General features: G+C 41.5%; 1 protein-coding gene across 3 annotated transcripts; it reads right to left on the bottom strand.

The window, feature by feature from the left end:
* Positions 1-1053: 1053 nt before the first annotated feature.
* LOC128461808 (uncharacterized) lies at positions 1054-18743 on the bottom strand. Of its 3 annotated transcripts, none has more exons than XM_053446925.1 (32): positions 18607-18743; positions 18442-18510; positions 18301-18325; positions 18191-18211; positions 17878-17949; positions 17647-17786; positions 17260-17382; positions 15693-15750; positions 15364-15408; positions 15216-15266; positions 14981-15129; positions 13745-13846; positions 13319-13367; positions 13141-13221; positions 12077-12901; positions 11909-11986; positions 11482-11618; positions 9527-9628; positions 9133-9190; positions 8879-9036; positions 7696-8665; positions 7490-7611; positions 7100-7213; positions 6598-6658; positions 6224-6322; positions 5533-5919; positions 5370-5444; positions 5149-5282; positions 4921-5055; positions 4086-4143; positions 3912-3992; positions 1054-3728 (listed from the first exon to the last, which is right to left on the bottom strand). In XM_053446925.1, exons 1-32 carry the CDS (start codon positions 18739-18741, stop codon positions 1951-1953), a joined length of 6492 nt encoding a protein of 2163 aa, XP_053302900.1. In that variant the 5' UTR covers positions 18742-18743; the 3' UTR covers positions 1054-1950. The 3 variants fall into 3 exon arrangements, with proteins under 3 accessions (XP_053302900.1, XP_053302902.1, XP_053302901.1); XM_053446927.1 differs by having other exon boundaries at positions 4933-5055; XM_053446926.1 differs by having other exon boundaries at positions 5370-5441.
* Between the last annotated feature and the right edge of the window lie 301 nt (positions 18744-19044).

Raw genomic sequence — 19044 nt, 5'->3', positions numbered from 1 at the left:
ACACAAAGTAAACGCACACTTCAGAAATGCTGCTGAGGCCCTTGTTGACATAGTGAGGGACAAACTCCCTCTGAGACTGAACTTCTCATTTCTCAACTATCACCAACATGACACAGTAGCCAGAGGAGTCGTGCGGTTCGTTTCTGGCAGACCTGTCGACAGCTTTCGACACGCACAGTGGGCTCGTCAGACCTGACCCAATGGGCAGACAGCCTGTGGAGCCTTCTGAAGTCCAGCTGAAAGAACATCACCGGAGCAGAATGAAGCCTGAATTGGCACAGATGGTGACGAACTCCTGTGTGACTGGGAAAACCTGCAGCTTGCTGAACACGCTGAGGATGAGCTGCTCGGCAGAGATGAGCAAAAGAAACAGGGCAGGTAGAAAAAGCTGGAAGACGCATGTGATGGAAAATTGCATTGATCAATGTCTTACTACTGTTATGAATGTCGTTCCGCACTTAGCGGCTGCAACCTAAGAGTTCACGCCCATACATGGTCATTTCACCTCCTGTTGACCCTGTTGTGCCACTGGGTTATGGGGTTGATTCCTCTTTCTGTAGAAGCACTGCCAGACACCAGACGTTTCCTGTCTGCTTTCTGTTGTTCCGTTTACCACAATGTATAAAAACCTTCTTAACAAACTATTCAAAGTTCCTCTCTGAGCGTTGATACTGACTGTGTAACCCTCTGCAGAGCTTACACTTGAATACTCAAAGACATCTCCGGTCTGAGAAACTCTTTATTTCACTTCTCGAGATAGATTTCCACTACTTGCACCAACTGTCCTTGCTCAACGCATGTGCAAACATGATCTGTTGACCTGTCCGAGGCCAGCCCGGAAGAGGCAGAAGTCGTGGTAGAGACCCACAAGTGACACGTGAGTTGTGTGTTCTTTACAGTCCCCCCCCCCCCAATACACTGACTGCAGACTGAGACTCTATTATATCCTCTCCCGGACGATGCCCTTTAAGCAGAGATACAGATACAAAACTGACCACACCGCTCTGCACTATCCATAAAGTTCAAACAGCTATTTTAGGAAGAAGGAAACAGTTATTATGAAAAATCTTTTATTCAGATGAACAAAATGTGAATATAAAACTATGCCCAAAATCAGTTGACAACAGCTGAAAATGTAACATTAAAACTGTTAATACTGAAACCATCCTCCGCAGTTAAATCCCTTTTCAAAGTTTATAAAATGATCCTTCATATTCAAAATAAGATATAAATTCAGTTTCAAACATTCACAGTATCCTGAACTCACTGCTGCAACAGAAAAACACTTCTTTAAAATTATTATCTATTAAAATGCCAGTGTCTAAAGTTCTTCAAAATGAATGAACACATCTTCCCAAATGTTCACTTAGCAGAACCTTAGAAATAAACAGCACTGTGCACGTGTGAACATACAGAAAACACCAAAGCAAAGGCACTGATTTCCATCTGTTGATCCTAAAATAAGAATATAACAACAAATCTAGGGTTTCTCTTCAATGGGTGCAAAATTAAAATGGCCTTATCTTAATAATTAGCTGTTGTGGGAAAATGTCCAACAAAAAATGTTGCTACAAAAACAAACAAACAAACAAAAAGATATGCCCAAGCCTGTGATAATATATAAGTGATATTATATTAAGTACCTTTATAGTCACAAGCGAACAGACACTACATTCCTGAAGATCCTGAGCTGTCATCTGTAGTGTAGTGTTCAACATCATGTCCTCAGACCACTTCCCCCTGGTCCTACACTCCTAAACTGAAAGAATATTTAACGTCTGCACAGCAGAAATCACTTGTAAGATCCTGGTATCAACTTGCTTTAACAAGTAGTATGATGGGATGTAAGAGAAGCTGTATTGACAACAGAGGGAGCTGCAGCAACAACAACAACAACAACAAAAAAAGGCAGAAGCATAGCAAAAGTTTGCAGAAGCCTGGGAGAGGTGTTCACTGTTGGCTGGGGGGAGGATATTGAAAAGCTGGAGGTCTGTTGTAAACCTGGTAAAAGTAGCGTGGCATCATGTCGCTGATGCTCTGCCCTGGAGCGACTCCGCTGGGGCTGGATGCGGTCAGGTCAGCTGGCCTTTGTGAATTGTTGGATAGAAGAGTGAAAGGAGCTGCTCCGAAATTCACAGCTTCATTCGTCACGTTGCCAACGCCAGCAGACCAGGTAGCACTAGTCAATGAGGAGCACTGCCTCTGCTGCTGTTGCTGGTGCTGCTGCTGCTGGTGCTGCTGGTGCTGCTGCTGGTGCTTCTGCTGCTGCTGCTGCTGCTGCTTCTGCCAGGCTTCTGCAAACTTCTGCTGTTGCTGCTGCTGCTGCTGTTGCTTCTGCCAGGCTTCTGCAAACTGCTGCTGCTGGTGTTGCTGTTGCTGTTGATGCTGCTGCTGCTGCTGCTGCTGCTGCTGTTGCTGCTGCTGCTGTTGCTGCTGTTGCTGTTGCTGCTGCTGTTGCTGTTGATGCTGCTGCTTCTGTTGCTGTTGCTGCTGTTGCTTCTGCTGCTGCTGTTGCTGCTGTTGCTGCTGCTGCTGGTGCATATCAAGGCTCAGCCGTCCTGGGAGTGGTGGCGCCGCGAAAAAGTTTCCAAATTTTGGAAAACGCACCTGAACTGATTGCTGCTCTGGATTATTCTGACCTGGGTAGAGCCCTTCATGTTGGTATAATCCCGGAGGATAAACAGACAGGTTCTCTGGGGTTGCACAAACAGCGACATTCTCAGAAACACAATGTCCGTATCCCCCTGGAGCTGCCGGGGTGATGCTGGGGTTTGTAGTTTGATCTGTGGACAAACTGTGAGCGTTCTGAATTTCTCTCTTCACCTCAGTGTGGTCCTGTTTTTGATAACCACCTATAGGTGGCTGGTTAGTGTGGTCCGACCTGGCAGTTATGATGGGTTTAATGGTGTAAACACTACTGGTGTCAGCTGTTGTGTTACTTTGTAGCTGTGATACCTGACCCGTGTTCAAGTTGGCGGCCACATGGGTGAGATGAGGCCGGAGTTTGCTCACGTTTACAAACATATGAGCATCGGCGCTCGTCTGGTGCCGTAGTTCATCGGGGGGGGCAGTGCCGATGGAGGGTAGCGTGGTGCCGACGGCTGCTGAGGACAGAAGGTGTCCTCTCGGTGAGTGCCCCCTTGGAGATAAGCTGTTGTCACACAGAACTTTTGGAATGACGTGTTGCTGCTCGTACTTTATATCCACGCAAGGTGCTGTTGGATACATTCCCTCCGAAGACTCAACGGAGCGCGGAATATCTTTTAACGAAGCTTCAAGCCAAGAATACTGTGAAACCCATTGTGATTCCTTTTCCTCCATTTTCACTTCAGCCTGCTCAAACCTTGAAGCCCATTTTCCTTCCACACCTCTTTCAGAAGTGGACGTTGTGGCGTCGGCATGACCGGGAGCTGACCCACAAGGGGACAGTTGATTCTCAGATTTCTTCTGCAGCACCAGCTTTATAAGGTCATCGAGCATTGAGCCTTTCACAGTCCTCTCCTTGTCACAAGCAGGTCCTGTTTCTTTCTCCTCTACAGACACGGGGGTGAAGGTTGCAGCAGGGTTAACAGTGTACTTGTGAGCTGGTTCAGAGATAGGCTGACTGTGCGGTGCCAACGAGCTGCGTGTGCGTTTGGTTGGCAAAGGATCCTCGAGTTGGGGGTCTGCTGTGACCAGCGCTTCAACAGATGAATCAGCTGGACGTTTTCTGGTCAGAAGGTATTTGTCTTTGGGAGACAAAGAAAAAAGGAAAAAACTTCAATTTAGTACAGATTAGAGAAGGTTAATGATTTTGTGTCCTTGATAAATGTGCGCATGTTGTGTGTAAATAGAAACAGAAAGACGCACAAACACACACATACACAATTAAGGATTGATAAATTAAAATTTACTGGGCTGGTGGGACTCACCACTTTGCTGCTGAGTACTGACTGGCAGAGACAAAACGCTGCTTTCCTCTTCTTTCATGATCCTTGTCACCGTTTGAAAAGCTACAAAAAACAATCAGCACAGTTGACACTAGATACTGTTTAGTCACTTACACCAGCAGGTGGGACACAGTTGTGAATGAAACCTTCTGCTACCTTCACTGAATGGAGCCGTCCGCATGCGTTCAAACAGCTCGGCTTCCAGCAGCACACGCTTTGTGAGAGAAAACAATCAGACGAGAGAATATTTATTTCCACTTTGTGCATTTAATTATGTTATTTATTGTGGAATCAGTTAAAGAGACAACTTACATATGTGTTTATAAAAATCCAACAAATCACTTTTGATAAAGCTTATAGTTAAGAGCTGGTTCAGGTCTGTCCTGGTCCTGCTCTTAGTTATGCCGCTAGAGGCCTCGACTGTCAGGGACACATGGAGCTTCTCCTTCCTCCTCCTCACATTAATGTATTTTTCTGACTTGACTTCTTCCCTGGAGTCCTTGTGCTTCATCATTGCAGATGTAGGATCATGGCTGTGGTTTTGGATTATGATTACAACTAGAATGCTTAGATATATAATATGCCTACTGACATATAAAACCAATCCTGGCAATGGTAAATTATTTATATCAGTATAGCGCTTTTCTTCTCTTGATGACCACTCAGTGTGCTTTACAGTACAGTTTTGCCCTTTACATTGCTGCTCCCTTCATCTGTCAGGCATTTTCTTTTATATAAATACTTAAAACATTAATACACATCTTCATTTATCACTGTCTTTTCTCATGAATGTTATATTGTTATTTTGTATTGGCATATGTTTTCTCTGTTAAAAGCATCTTTGTTGTTTTTCCTCACTTTAAGGGCAGAGGATGTCACACCTGAGACAAATTGGGATTTGGGAATAAGACCAATACAAATAAAATATGATTGATCTATTTGAAACAATTTCTTGCTGACACATGTGTAACATATTGAGCTGATACGTTACCCGTTCATTTACCTTGTAGAAAAAGTCTCTTTTTGAGAGTTTCGCCACGACGTCATTCAAAATCTTGAATTTGATTTCTTGAGCCAGATCCTTCAACGGCCAGAATTGCAGCATAAAATGTGGATAAGACCTCCACTGAAAGACATGCATATTGTATCATTACAAATCTGGGAACAAATGTAAAATGTGTGTTCAAATACATTTTTGAATTACTGAGACACCACTCACCATGTATTTGAGCATGTGGTCCATATTGACCAGGTGTTGAAAAATGTGATGGATGGAGAGTGTCTCCTCGCAGCTCTCGCACAAGAAGAATAAATGCCCAGATATTCCTCGACACTCCCACACATTGTCCAGACCTGATGAGGACAAGTTTTCTTAAAATGTTAATGAATGCTTTTGTGAAATGACATGAAGTTGAAAAGGATCGTCACACTCACACCCACCTATGATTGGTTCAGAGTCCTTCTGTCTAGCGTTAACAATTGTGGTAGAAAAACTGCAGCCCTGATTTCTTTCTGCTGCGACACCGAAACGTAAAAATCACATATCAGTACATGAAAGGACAAAAGCCAACAGATCCACATGGTGTAAATGCATAATACCAACCGACTGAAAGGCTTGGGAGCACCACTGATGCACTGTGCTGCTCGGGCTCTGGTGTCGGTACATGTTCTACTTTGACGCTGGGTCTTGATGCGTCCTGCTGCTCCGTGTTCACAGGAGCTGAGGAGGACTGGGCTGGGCTGGAGGACATTACAGGTGGCGTCTTACCCGTGTCTGGGTCACTTCTCTCCTGCGGCAGCTGTCTGTTCTCAAGAGTCCCTTGGTGTGTATGAGGGGTTTGGGCAAAGGTGCATGCAGATTCTGAGTAAGCGGCACAAGGATATGCACGACCAGGTTCCTCTTGGACTTGGACTGGTATACAGGTGTTCTCCTGCTGCGGCTGCTGGTTGGTAAGAAGCTCTGGCTTTTCATCTTGAGGTGTGTCAATCACTGTGAAGAAAGGGAAACATTTGGTCCAGTGTAACTCCAGATGTGTGAGTTTCATTCACAGTTCTATTAGTAACATAAAAAAAATTCAAATACATGCATTTCTCCAGTCATCACAACTTAAGATCAAGATTAAAGTCCTAACTACAGGGACAATATGTCCAAAGACAACGACATCATCTCAGCAATTTACGTATTCAATCATAAGTACAAACGCGTTTGCATGTGGATGAAATAAACGTCAATTTAAAACCTGAAGCTCGGAACTGAAACTTCAATTTACTATCATCAAAGCTTGAAGCCTCACATGAACTGGGGAGGGCAAGTTTTGGTCTCAATGATTCTGGAGCGTCATCAGGAAAGGGGGGCGGGGCCTGATGCAGCATCGTTTTCAGTCTTTCTATAGCTGAGAAGAAAGAGACAGAGGATTAAGACCAAAACAGTAACCAACGATAACCTTCTAAATAAAACTGTTCACTTCCATGCAAATAAATATAATTCTTCACTGTTGATAATTCTCCTGCAAAGTTGAGATTGTAGTGGAAAAACAACTAAGTGTGGTGGAAAATAACCAAGTGTGGTTGAAACTTATTTTGTTTTATGTAAAAAAAAACCCAATTTTAAGCATGTATATTGTCTTCTTATATTCATGTCTTCAGATGACCCTGAGAATATCTTTACCTGTTTTGGCATCCAGGCGATCACGCAGCTCATTATAGACATCATCCGTCACTTCAATCGTCTAACAGGAAGAAAGACAAAATCACCCAATCGTATTAACTACAAGTCAAACCAAGCTTCCATAAATAATGTACGTGTCTTTGCCATTTACAGATGGACAACTTGATGCATGTGGATCTGTTTCATCAGTCAATAGGTCTTTCTTCATATTATCTAGATACTTTATCATTTCTTAGCAGTTTTAACAAAAGTTAATACCTCGTACTAATGCACAATTATTAATGCAATATACTACATTTTGCATAAAGAATATCTTTAAAGTGTCAACACTTAATGATTTGACTTGTACATTGCATTAAAAATTCCTTTGATATTATTAGAATAGTTACTCATGGCTTAGTTTAACTATTAACCTAGGATGTGTTACAGCGTGTACAAAAATGAACAAACAACTGTTTATTTTGAATCATATTGACTGTATGATGAGAATTGTGCAGGTCACCTGGCCCCTCCGGTTTCCACATTTCCTCTCCAGCTCAGCCAAGTTTGCGACCACCATGGCCCAGTTATTCGGCGACTCCAACATATCGGAGAGGAACCCGCTGTACTTCTTTTTCTAGGTAATTCAAAGCACACAATTGAAATCAGGTATACTGCCCTGCCTTAAGAGATTCTCAAAACAAGTTCACACTACAACTTTCAAACTCGTGGGGTCGCTGTGCAGTTCATTCTAAAGCTGCTTTCAGACCAGCGCCTGCCGATGGAACGTCGGTTTGGCTCCGATCTATGTGAGGCTTTTAATCTGTGACTTCCAGAGCTCACCCGCGACTTAAAATCCTGTAGCGTGAACTAGGTTTCACATTTTATACAACACCACTTAATGGGCACGTACCACACACTGATACACGTGGCTCTTGCTGGTGAGGTGACTGGATTCATTCAGCCTGACGGAACACAGCTGACAGTAGATCTGCTTCTTGCTTCCAGAAGTCACTGTGATCACCTCGTCTAAGCCTGTAAGAGAAATATACACAAATCCAAAATCAAAATGAGTCGACGGGACAGGAATTGATTTATAAAAAGACTGATTGCACTCACCAAGTCTTGGAGGGTTCTTGTTTCCCTTGTTTGTGAAGGCCTGTGACGGCTCAGTGGGAGTGCCAGGGGCAATGCTCTTGTGAATATGTGGTGCAGCATCAACATTTGACATTGAATTCTTCGTCTGCACAGTCTTGGTGGAGGTTTTGATATTTTCAAACTGAAGTGATGTTTGAGTCAATGTAGCAGCGGCTGCATTTGTCACTGTAGTTTGAGGTGTAACTGTAAATTTGGGAGGTAAAGCGGGTAAAAAAGTGTTTTTTTGCAACACTGTGGATCTGCCTTGAAAAGCTGGTAAAGGTCTACATGAAGTCATTATAGCTTTGGTGGCTGCTCCAGGTGTGCCTTCCATCGGTTTTGTCAACATTGTGGATTTCGTGGTTGAGACCGTCCTGGAGATGCTGATGTTAGAAGTAGACGTGCTTCCCATCAGTGTGGGAGAGGCTGCTGTGTACTTAGAGGGGTTGACAGTGCAGACGGTGGCAGTCGTCGGTTTAGTGGTGGTTGCAGTGGGACCTGATTTGGCTGCAGCACATTTGTAGGTCGTTTCTCCCAATGTGGTGGGGGCTCTGGTGCAGCTGGATGCGGCTGCTGTAGGGTTGCGGACAGTTGCTATCGGTTTAGTGTAGTCTGGAGTACACTTGGAAGAAATGGAGGTAGATTTGGTGATGGTTGTCGTGGATTTTGTGGCGGTAGTAGTTGTAGAATCTAAAGTCGTTGCAGTATGAAGTTTCCCGACTACTTTTGAAGAGGTTAATGATTTCAATCGTTCCATTATTGTGTTTCGGGCGATTTTATCTACTGAGTTATTCCTTGTGGAATCCCAATGCAATCTGGCAGTGTTTGTCCCACTTTTGGACACATGAGGACTTGATGCATCTTGAGTGCTTTCAGTCATCACAGACATGGGGGCAGTTACTGATGAAGGTTTTGTCCCAGAATCTTCTGACTCAATATCCATATCTATCACCTGCAAAATGAAACAACCATATTTGATCAGCTAACCTCCATCAGGGAAAGTGACATGTTTGATATAAAACATGAATGCAAACACAGAGTAGACGTGCAAGGTTCAAACAGAATTGCACATGAACTAAGAAAAACGCTGGATTTTCCTGTTCGATCAGCTCAGCATGCAGTTATTTGGTATGACAAACTGAAGGAGTTTTTTTTCCAAACTGACCTGGATGGTGTCCTTCACTGAGTAAAACTCAAGTTCAGCATGAACGGTGACTGAGGCCGGCTCAGGTTGAGCAGCAGGCAAAGCTGGGGCTAAAGTGGGTTCATGCCGTTTGTCCTGCTGAGCCAGAACTGCCAGAAGTGCCTTTATAGTCTCCATGGCTAACAAAGTATAACAGAGAAAAAAACTACTTAGCTGCCAGCAAAAACACACGCATACATGTTTACATATATAATTAAGGAAAGGTGCAACCTTACCTGAATAAAAGCTCTGTTTTGAGATTCTCTCAAAAACGTCTTCATCCAGTGAAATAACCTGAAAGTCAAGACATTTTGCATTAAGTAAATAGGACAGTAGAGCACATACCTCGGCTAAGTCCTAACATTCCACTTAGCTTCAAGCCGCATCATTGCACGCAGTCGTAGATATCAGTTTAAGTATGCCTGATTTTTTTCATCAAGATTTCTACTTTATTTCTTGAAAGATATCACAAAGATTTCGCAAAAATGTCCTATATTGCCATATTTAAAATTCTGGATCTACCCACGTTGCTCCAAAAGCCAATTGTTTTTTTTTAGTTTTCTTCCTACTAGAGACAGAGAAAGACTCAAAGAGAGTAAAAAGGTTTAACAAATTAGGTTGAATCCAGACCTGAGCCTCTCCATATCCTTTATCTTGCTCAAACGAAGCAGCCAAACTTCTCATCTTCCTCTTCTGGCGCTTCTTTGTTGGAGGTTGGATTTCCTGTGTTCCCTGAGGCCAGAAACAAACACAGGGTTCGGTTGTATCATAGATCCCACCTCAGCCGACAAAAGATAAGTCAGCAGGGCATGCGCTCGGGGCAGCACGCCCTTTTGTTCTCGGTTCATTTTACAACTTCACTCGTGACAGAACCCACTTCCTTTAAAACCCCCTTTCAAAATAAGAGTCACTACCAACAACCCGCTTAGAACAGGAAATACAAATCAACTCTCAACAATAAAGTCATTAAATAAATAGCTTACAATAATAATACCGATATTATTTCAGTATAGAAATATTAGGTACCTTTTAGGCATGTATATCACAAAACAGGCATAACAAGAGATATATTTAATTGCTCAAAAAAAGTTATGATGATGTTACTTTACTTTACATTCTATCATGCTTTTTTATTAGATTAGATTTATCAAAAAGTTGATAAATAAAGGGGGAGCGCACCTTGGCTGCATGCTTTCAGTTTTAAATGTTTATAATTTTTTTGGTATAAGATTGTTTGTTTGAATATTTTGTCTCTTTCTATACTGATCCTTTTTCGTCGTACTTCTAAATTAATGCAGGGTCTATTCTGAGATATGTACAAGGAGAAGCACGTTACAAAGACTCTCCCTGTTACAGTTGCCTCTGCTGAGCGAAGTTTTTCAAAACTAAAGCTCATTAAACATACTTACGTTCAACAATGGGGCCGGAACGTCTAAGTGGTCTTGCTATCTAAGCATCAATGGTGATGTGGCTCAGAAGCTGTCATATGATGACCTAATTAGTGATTTTGCAGCGAAGAAATGCAGACGTGTGCCTCTATAGAGCCTCCCAAAACTGGTGGAAATGCTTGATCCATACAGAATAGCATTATGGCTCTGTCTAACATTATGTCTTTGCTTTATTTTGATAACATTAGGTCAAAGAAGATTTTGCACTTTACGTGAATGTGTGTTTTAGCTGTTCTACATAGCCTACTGTGTTTACAAAGTAAGTAAAGTTTTGACTTTTCGTCCTCTAAATCTTTGTTTTATTTTAGAAGATTGTCTATTCTTGTTTGTAATTATAGATGATTATTTAATGTAATTTATTCAAAGTAACATTGAATTTGGGAAAAACATGTCTGGTTTATTTTGATACGATTCTGTTTACTGAAGAAAAGTTTGCACTTCCAAATGTATAGTGTGTGTCTGCTATTCTACATAATATCTTTACAAAGTCAGCAAAGCTGTGAAGATTTTTCTCAATACTTGAATGTGTGTGTTTTAGCTGTTCTACATAGTGTGTTTACAAATTAAGGAAAATTGTGTGAATTTTCTGCTTCTAAAGCTTTATTGAAGAAGATTGCTAACTTCTGCTTTTAAGTTTGTGTTTATGGATGATTATTTAATTTCTATGAAGATTTTGCACATCCCAATACTTGTGTGTATGTATGTTTTGGCTGTTCTGTGTACTGTGTTTACAAAGGTGATTTTCCTTTTTCGCTTTAATAAAATGTTAAACTGACAGAAACAAACGTTTTTCTCGGGGGGGGGGGGGGGGGGGGGGATCTTCATAAAGGGGTTATGCTTAGGACACCAAAATGGCTAGCAGCGGCACTGACAAAGACCATCTTGCATTTAATACTAGATTGCCAACTCTGTATTTTTATCGATCACAGTAGAACTTATGGACCAAAAGAAGAGCTTTGAAGGTGGCTTTAGTCTTATCATGAAAACATTACATTATTTACAAGGCTTTGAAAATAACTAGCAAGGTGTGATTTCATTCTTCCACAATTAATATTCCTCATTTCAATAAAGCAGAAATAATCCAGAGTGGCTAGAAAGGCACAAAACCATGTTGCCTCTTGTTTAATGGTGACCTACCAGCAGATACATCCTCTGATGGTCAAGTCCAGTCACGTGGGTGATGATACTGGGCTCTGGGAACTTCCGAGAGCAGCACTTACAGAGGTAGATGGGCTCATGTCGATCACAGACGCATTCAAGAAGTGCGTTTAAGCCTAGAAAGTATATTGTTCACCATTGATATTGTGTCAGTCTTCAACATGGCAAGAAACATTGACATTCACAGAGAGGATTTAAATAGAAAACAAGATTAGCGCTCAGTAAAATGTAGAGATGGGGGAAACTAATGGTTTCTACGATGCATGCACACCAACAAAATATTAATTCAATATTTATGTGTTGCTGGATAAGCAGGGTTTTGTCAGCAATGCAGTTTTCAGCAGTACATGACGAAGAAAGAATCACTAACAAGATGATCCACCAACTGCTGCTTTGAAACACTCACCCACTATGGGCTCTCGGTTGTTCATCTTGACGTACTGCCACAGCTGCAGTCCTTGTTGGTGGTTCTCATAGGAGGACACTGTGAGAGACATAGATAACCATAGACTAAGCCTTTATCATACAAAACACAAGAGAAAAAAATCTTCTAAAAAGGTAAATATGTACATACCTTTATCGTTGGTACTCTTGTGACTTAGTTTTCCACTTGCTCTCTGGATGATGGTGGTCTCCAGATTTAGTCCACGGCTTGACACTGTTTGGGATTCCTCACAAGGTGACTCTTCATGGGAATTGAGCTTCTTCCTTTTATGCTCCATTTCTCTTTCCACATCCTCAGTAGCACATTTGCTTTCTTGTGATTTTTCAGACGGGCTGTTTTGCCTCTTTCTATTGTTTTTCGTTGTCTCTGCTCTATCACCATTGTCTGTGTTCTGGCAGGGTTCCATGATCTCCCATATAGACAGTTCCATATTCTCTTCCTTTATCTCCATCAACTCCGCCGGTATCTCCTTCTTTATCTCCTTTACCTTCTCCATGATCTCATCCATTTTCTCCTGCGTTATCAACCGGCTTTTCTCCACATCTGCTTTCTTTACCTCCTCCATTATCTCAGCAATTTTCTCCTGCTTTATCAACTGGCTTTTCTCCACATCTGCTTTCTTTACCTCCTCCATTATCTCAGCAATTTTCTCCTGCTTTATCCAATGGCATGTCTCCACACCTGCTCTCTTTACTTCATCTGGACACGTTTGAGAAAACGCTTCTGTGCTCTTCTCTGATTGTGTGTCACTTGGTGTAAGAGTCTCTTTGTGGGCTCCCTCTGCTTTTTTTTCACCAGAACCAGGTTCCGGTGAAGTGTATTTCAAAGTGTTTTCAGGGTTGTCTGTAGATTTTGGACTGGTCTTCCTGTCAGATCCCTCCATCATCCGACTTTTTTTCGGACTGTTGTCTCTCACATGGGCCGCATCTACTTTTTTCAGAGTTTCCCTGGGGACTGAGGAATATATCACATTAACATATGAATTTCATTAGAATGGTTTTAATTATCTGCATGAGGTGAAGTGCATGAGTGACAGAGACAATCTCCAACTGATTTCTTCATATATGGAAGGCAATAGGCAAATGTCTGAAAACAGCAAAAAAATTATGTTTCTGTAGCCATGGTAAGGTCACACTGCACAAAAAACCTCTACACAACTCATTCTTCATCAATCCATGTTTAAATGGGCTTACAGAGCTTCTTTTTAGGTATTATGGAGGGTTCCAGCTTTCCTCCCCCATTTCGTCTTTTTGCAGATGCCAACATTGATATTACTGGAACAGAAACAGAATGATCAGGAAACTAGTTCACAGTTACAGATGACAATGTGCCACATTCATGGTAATATAACACATATATATATATACTCACTTGTGTTGTAGTGGCACGGCTCCCTGATGGGCTTATCCAACTTTATTTCCTGTGAAGGCCCGAAAATATGACATATGAGCGCACAGTGCGAGGGGAAAAAAATTTGTGTAGATGTAAATAAGCTTATATACACTTTGCATGCTTTGAATCAGCAGTATTATATCTGTCATGTGTGGAATGGTTCATAAGTATAACCTCTAGTATAAAAGTACAGCAGACACTTCTGACAGAAATCCTGTATGAAAAAGAGGCTTCCATCCTCCAGTGTTTCCTGATGGCCAAGATCATGGCTTGCTACTGTTATGGTCCATAACGTTTTTAACGTCCACACAAACAGTCAGACTTCAGCTACAGTTGTGGCATACTATAAGTTCTCTTACGTGCATGTGAAGTGAGCATAGAAATTTTAATTCTAAAATAGATTACCTGTACTTTAGATGTGGGGTGAATACGGTCTGCCTGTTTTGCCAAGTCCAGTAAGGTCTCAGTGTCAGGGTTTGAAGTCAGCGAGCCTGGGTGGAAACGGTCCTTAACACACACACACACAGAGGCAGGTAAAATGCTCTGCTAATTAATATAAAACTACCCCTGACAGTTCGAAACACAGAGGTCGGGTTAGGAAAGTAAAAGCACAGATAGGATGATATATGGTCAAATGAGTAGTTAGTCCTTCATATGTGGCCCAGGACCCATCTGCGTTCTGAGGTGGAAAATGGTCACTAAACAAGGTTCTGAGACAAGTTGTCTTTGTAAGTTCATTTAAAAAAGCTTTCTGCAGAAAGGATCTCACAAAAAAAGGCGGATGTTGTGAGTGAGATGAAGAAGTGAAGTGTCTGTGCCCATATTTAGGTGTCTCTGTGTGGGATACGGATGGGGTGGGGGGTGTGGGGGGTTGAATGTATTGTTCTGTGTCTGGAATATAAAGTCTCTATAGGCTTGAGTTATAGGCTGCACCCTTTCTGTGTTGGAGAGGAAATGGTGTTACATATCAAAAGGGCGCTTGTCAGTTAGTCAGGCACAGTTCAACCAGAGTGCTGCAAAGGATCAACCTCTGCAACGCATGTTTAGACAATGGGGTCACATGCTAGACAGTGGGTGCACATGCTATATGCATAAAGTTTATGTCGAGCTGTACCCTAGATGGAAATGTCTGCTATCAGCATAAACTAAGTAGTTATTAAGTAAAGCAAGTGGCCAGACCCTCCGAATGTGGTCTGAGTGATCGGGCATTCAGGATGCATTCAGGAGGCATTTTGGTACGTTCAGACCATGTGATAAGATCACCCAGGGCAAATGTATATACCGGGTCTGAATGGGACCTAAAACTTGTCAAAGTAACATTTAAAATTCTGTTTTAAGAAGCTATGGCAACGATACTAAACAGGACTAAATTTACACCATGTTTTTTAATTAGGGCCCGTGCACCGAATGGTGAGAGGCCCTATTGAAATTGTAAGGATTATTATAAATGTTTTCTGTCGATGAACAAATAGATTTCAACCTCACCAAATATACAGTATGTGACAGAATAAGGAGCTCCTAGTGTCAATTTCCTGTCTTTGGGTACCACATGTAATTAATCAAAGTACTGAGCTAAGGTAACCTAAGGTCGCGTTATTATAAATTAATGTAATATAATATGATAAAAGTAAAATTACTCACCAGAAAATTTCTAACGTGTTCCCAGCTGAACAAATGAGCATAAAACTCATAACCAGACAGTCTCCTCTCACAGAGTAAACAAGGAAATCTCATTTCCGTTGCGTGGTGCCGTATGATACACTGCTTGAACGTCACCAGGAACTGTTTGCCTGGAGCAACAAGGGGAGGTAATGTCAAAAACATCCACAGTGCACTTCGATTTCTAGCAAGCCTTTCTCTTTCCAGTCATACTCACCGAGAAGAGGAAACCTCCCGTTTCGTTTGTCGTACGTTTCACAGTGTGGGACTGCACCGGCATAACAGAAAAGATATAAGATGAAAATTATGAGACATATCATTTCCTTTATCGTGTTTAAGACAAAAAAACTTATTGTATTACTAACCTTCCTTCTTTAAGAGATTGTGGTGTAATTTTAGTCTCTCCATCGCTGCAGAAAAGAAAAATCAAGGTTGAGACATTGTCCCTATTTTTAACCAGGACTCTGTTTTTTGTTTTGTTTTAATGTTGTCCGAGTAAGCTTTGTGGCAAACATGACCAAGTCCAGTTCAAATGATCTCTCTGCAGGTAAATATACAACTGCAAAGAATTGTCTCGATGCATTCTAAACTTCTGTCACCACATGAATTAGTAGTGCCTCATAAAATAAGAAAGAAGTACCAATATTTTTCCCTCAAACATCTCTGGATAACTTGATGTAAGACCTATTCTTACCGCTCTGGTAACTAAGTGGGGTGGAGCTCTGAAATATATGGTTTGGAATATCAAGGACCTGAGAAGGAAAAAGAAAACCTCAATTAGAATTAACAATAGAAACAGACAGGTGCAGGATATGAACCGACATGATGAGAGGGAGTTCCTCATCATGAGAGGCGCATTAAGGAAATGATGTGCTCTTTGAAACTAAAGAACCCCGGACTATCAAGATATCACATGCTCTGCCTGATCACTATTATAGACAATGCATCAAGTGTTTTTGAGAAACACCTGATTATCACAGTCATTTTAAAGACATTTTGCTAGGCCAGTTGCTATGACATCATGCTGATGCTTACTGTGGTTGCGTAAAGACACTCGGCGAGGAATTTGTGAACCAAAGCTTTCTGGGGTACAAGTGTTTTCTGCAGAATACAAGGATGCACTGATGATATCAACACTATGCTGCAATATTTTTAGTTATCATATTCATAGTATGGTACAATATTAATGAGTGTCCACTTCCATATCTTATTATTTGTCATTGTTTCGCCTAAACTGTATGAAACTTAAATTCACATAATACTTCAGATGAAAAATAACTCAACAACAACTTCTCCCTGTGTGGAAGAGTCATAGTCCTGCCAACGGAGCTTCTATTTGGAACCACTTGCACATTCCTAACTTTGACAGGAAAAACATATCCTGCTCTCGTGGAATCACCACATGCTCTTCTGCAAACATCCAGTTCCCTGTTCCCTTCAGAAATGATAGCAAATTTAGTAGTTATATGGGTGTCTGTAGGTTATTCATTATTCCCCTCCGTTACCAAAAAGCTTTCTGCAAAAAAGGCTAGAATTACCACCGTGCAGCTGTATGTCTCTAAGATTTAAGGATCTGTAGAATAACTTTCCTTCTCCTACCATTCCATAAGCGGTTCAAAGAAGTTCAGACAAGGAGAAATTAACAGAACACATCTGGAAATAGTTTTTAAAGGTCTGAGCATAAGACACAAGGCGCCTTAGGATATTAACATGTCATTATGGTTTATAACAATGCTAGAGAGAGATCCATTTGCTGAATATTAACATATCATTGTGGTTTATAACTCTGCTAGAGAGATCTATTAGCTGACTATACTACATTGCCTAAAAGACTGAATTTATGTTTGCATGTTATGAAGCTGATGGGATGGAAATCTGAAAATACAAGAGGCTTTCTGCAGAAAGGATCATCACAGAGAGTCACGGGAATCTCAGAGTGAAGATGCAGAAGAGTCAAATGCAAGGATCTTATATAGGAGAACTAATGCTGTTTGTCTGAACCAGTTCAGACTGGTTCTGCAGGCACAGCTGTGTAGATGTAACCCTAACCCAACCCACATAAAACTGATTTACATGTGTTTCCTTTGGAGATAAAGCAGACATACATTCACTGGAGAATAAATAAGTAATACAAATGTCATAAAGGTTTCAGGTCACAAAAGTTCAGATCTTAAAGTATTTAGACGTTATTTTTCCACTACACTGATCAAGGATGACCCTAGTGACCAGGTATATTCAAGTTGTTGAAATTGTTCTCTTACCTTCACCACCATCTGCTTTGGTCCTCTTTTCCTCTCCTCTTCCCACGCCACTGCCCTCAAGACTTTCAGGCTTTCCACATAGTTCTTCCAGGCAAAAGGGAGCCTCCAGGGATTCCGGTACAGCTAAAAGAAATAAACCATTGGTTTTTGCTGACTGTATCACTAGCCGATCTCATTGCAGCGTTAATGTACAAATAAAATAAGTTATTTCTGCTCACTATAATTGATCAGTTGTGGTATTTAATTTTTGTGCACATCATATGCAAATCAACACACACACACCAGCACTGCTGACACACACAGCTGCATTTGCACCCCAAAAACAATCCCTACCTCCACATTAATGCAGCCAATACAAAACATTAAAGAAGATAAACACAAGCTCACCAATGTTTGTATGACATGTTTGTTACACTTCATGTGTTGCCTGACTGAAGACTCGGGGAAACAGTCCTGACAGGCAAAGCAAATATAAATAATTTCTGCCTGAACCTGAGAGCTCACACATGCCACAACCAGGGATGCACCTACGAATGAAGGAAAATAAATGACAAATTACTTACATATTTTTCAGATTAACATTTGACAAACACAATGCTAACAAGTGAGTCAGCTCACCAGCAACTGGCTGATTCAGCTTCAAGGCCTCTTGGAGGTAACTGTGCAAGTCCAGGCTCAATTTTACAGGTGCTAGAAAGGAAAAGAGATTCAGAAAAGAAGCTGAATGAAATCCACTGAGATGTTTCTCGACAGCAGACATGGGAAAAGTACTTGAAATTGTGCTACTATCAATTATTCTTAAGAAAAAGTAAACAATGCATCGAGACATGTTTACATCTATTTAATTTCCGACCTCTTGGCCAATACAGTTTGCTTTATTGCCATTAATAAGTGTTATTAGGTGTGGCAGCACTAGTGGAGAAATATGCACCTTTTTGGTCTCCATCAGAACCTTCAGGAGAAAGAAAAGGGGCGAAATTATCATATCATATTCAAATGAGCCGAAAAACACAGATATGAGGGGAACAAATTAAATACTACCTTCTTTAAAGACTTTCTTCAACATCTGGATGAAAAACATTACAAATATATTGTAAGTAAGTAGTGAACTTTTAGCATATCATGGAAGATCAAAATGTTTTTTTAGACTTCCTGACGGAAGATATGAAAATCTTTACAAACCTCTTTGTGTTTCAATTGTGACACATGTTGCAGATACTGAGGTAAAGTTTCAAAGATGATGCTGCAGTCCTGCAACAAGGAGACACAAACAATAGCAATAAATACACAGAAAGCATTGTTACAGTGTAAACATCAAGGTTGTTGTAATGAAAACATAATTATCACCAGACAGTGTAGTTTGTACGATGGCGAGACTGGCCCCTTGACTGGCTGCTTGACTGGCCCCTTGATTGGTTCCTTGACTGGTCCCTTGATAGCCTCCATGACTGGCTGCATGACTGGCTGCATGACTGGCTGCATGACTGGCTGCATGACTGGCTGCATGACTGGCTGCATGACTGGCTGCATGACTGGCTGCATGACTGGCTGCATGACTGGTTGCTTCACTGGCTGCTTGAATGGCTCCTTTACTAGCTCCTTGACTGGCTGCTTGACTGGCTGCTTGACTGGCTGCATGACTGGCTGCTTGACTGGCTGCTTGACTGGCTGCTTGACTGGCTGCTTGACTGGCTGCATGACTGGCTGCATGACTGGCTGCATGACTGGCTGCTTGACTGGCTGCTTGACTGGCTCCTTGACCGTCTGCTTGACCGGGAGCATGAC

The sequence above is a fragment of the Pleuronectes platessa genome, chromosome 18 (genome assembly GCF_947347685.1).
Source record: "Pleuronectes platessa chromosome 18, fPlePla1.1, whole genome shotgun sequence".
Taxonomy (NCBI): Eukaryota; Metazoa; Chordata; class Actinopteri; order Pleuronectiformes; family Pleuronectidae; genus Pleuronectes; species Pleuronectes platessa.
The sequence above is the reverse complement of the archived record's forward strand: the minus strand, read 5'-3'. Positions and strand labels throughout refer to the sequence as shown.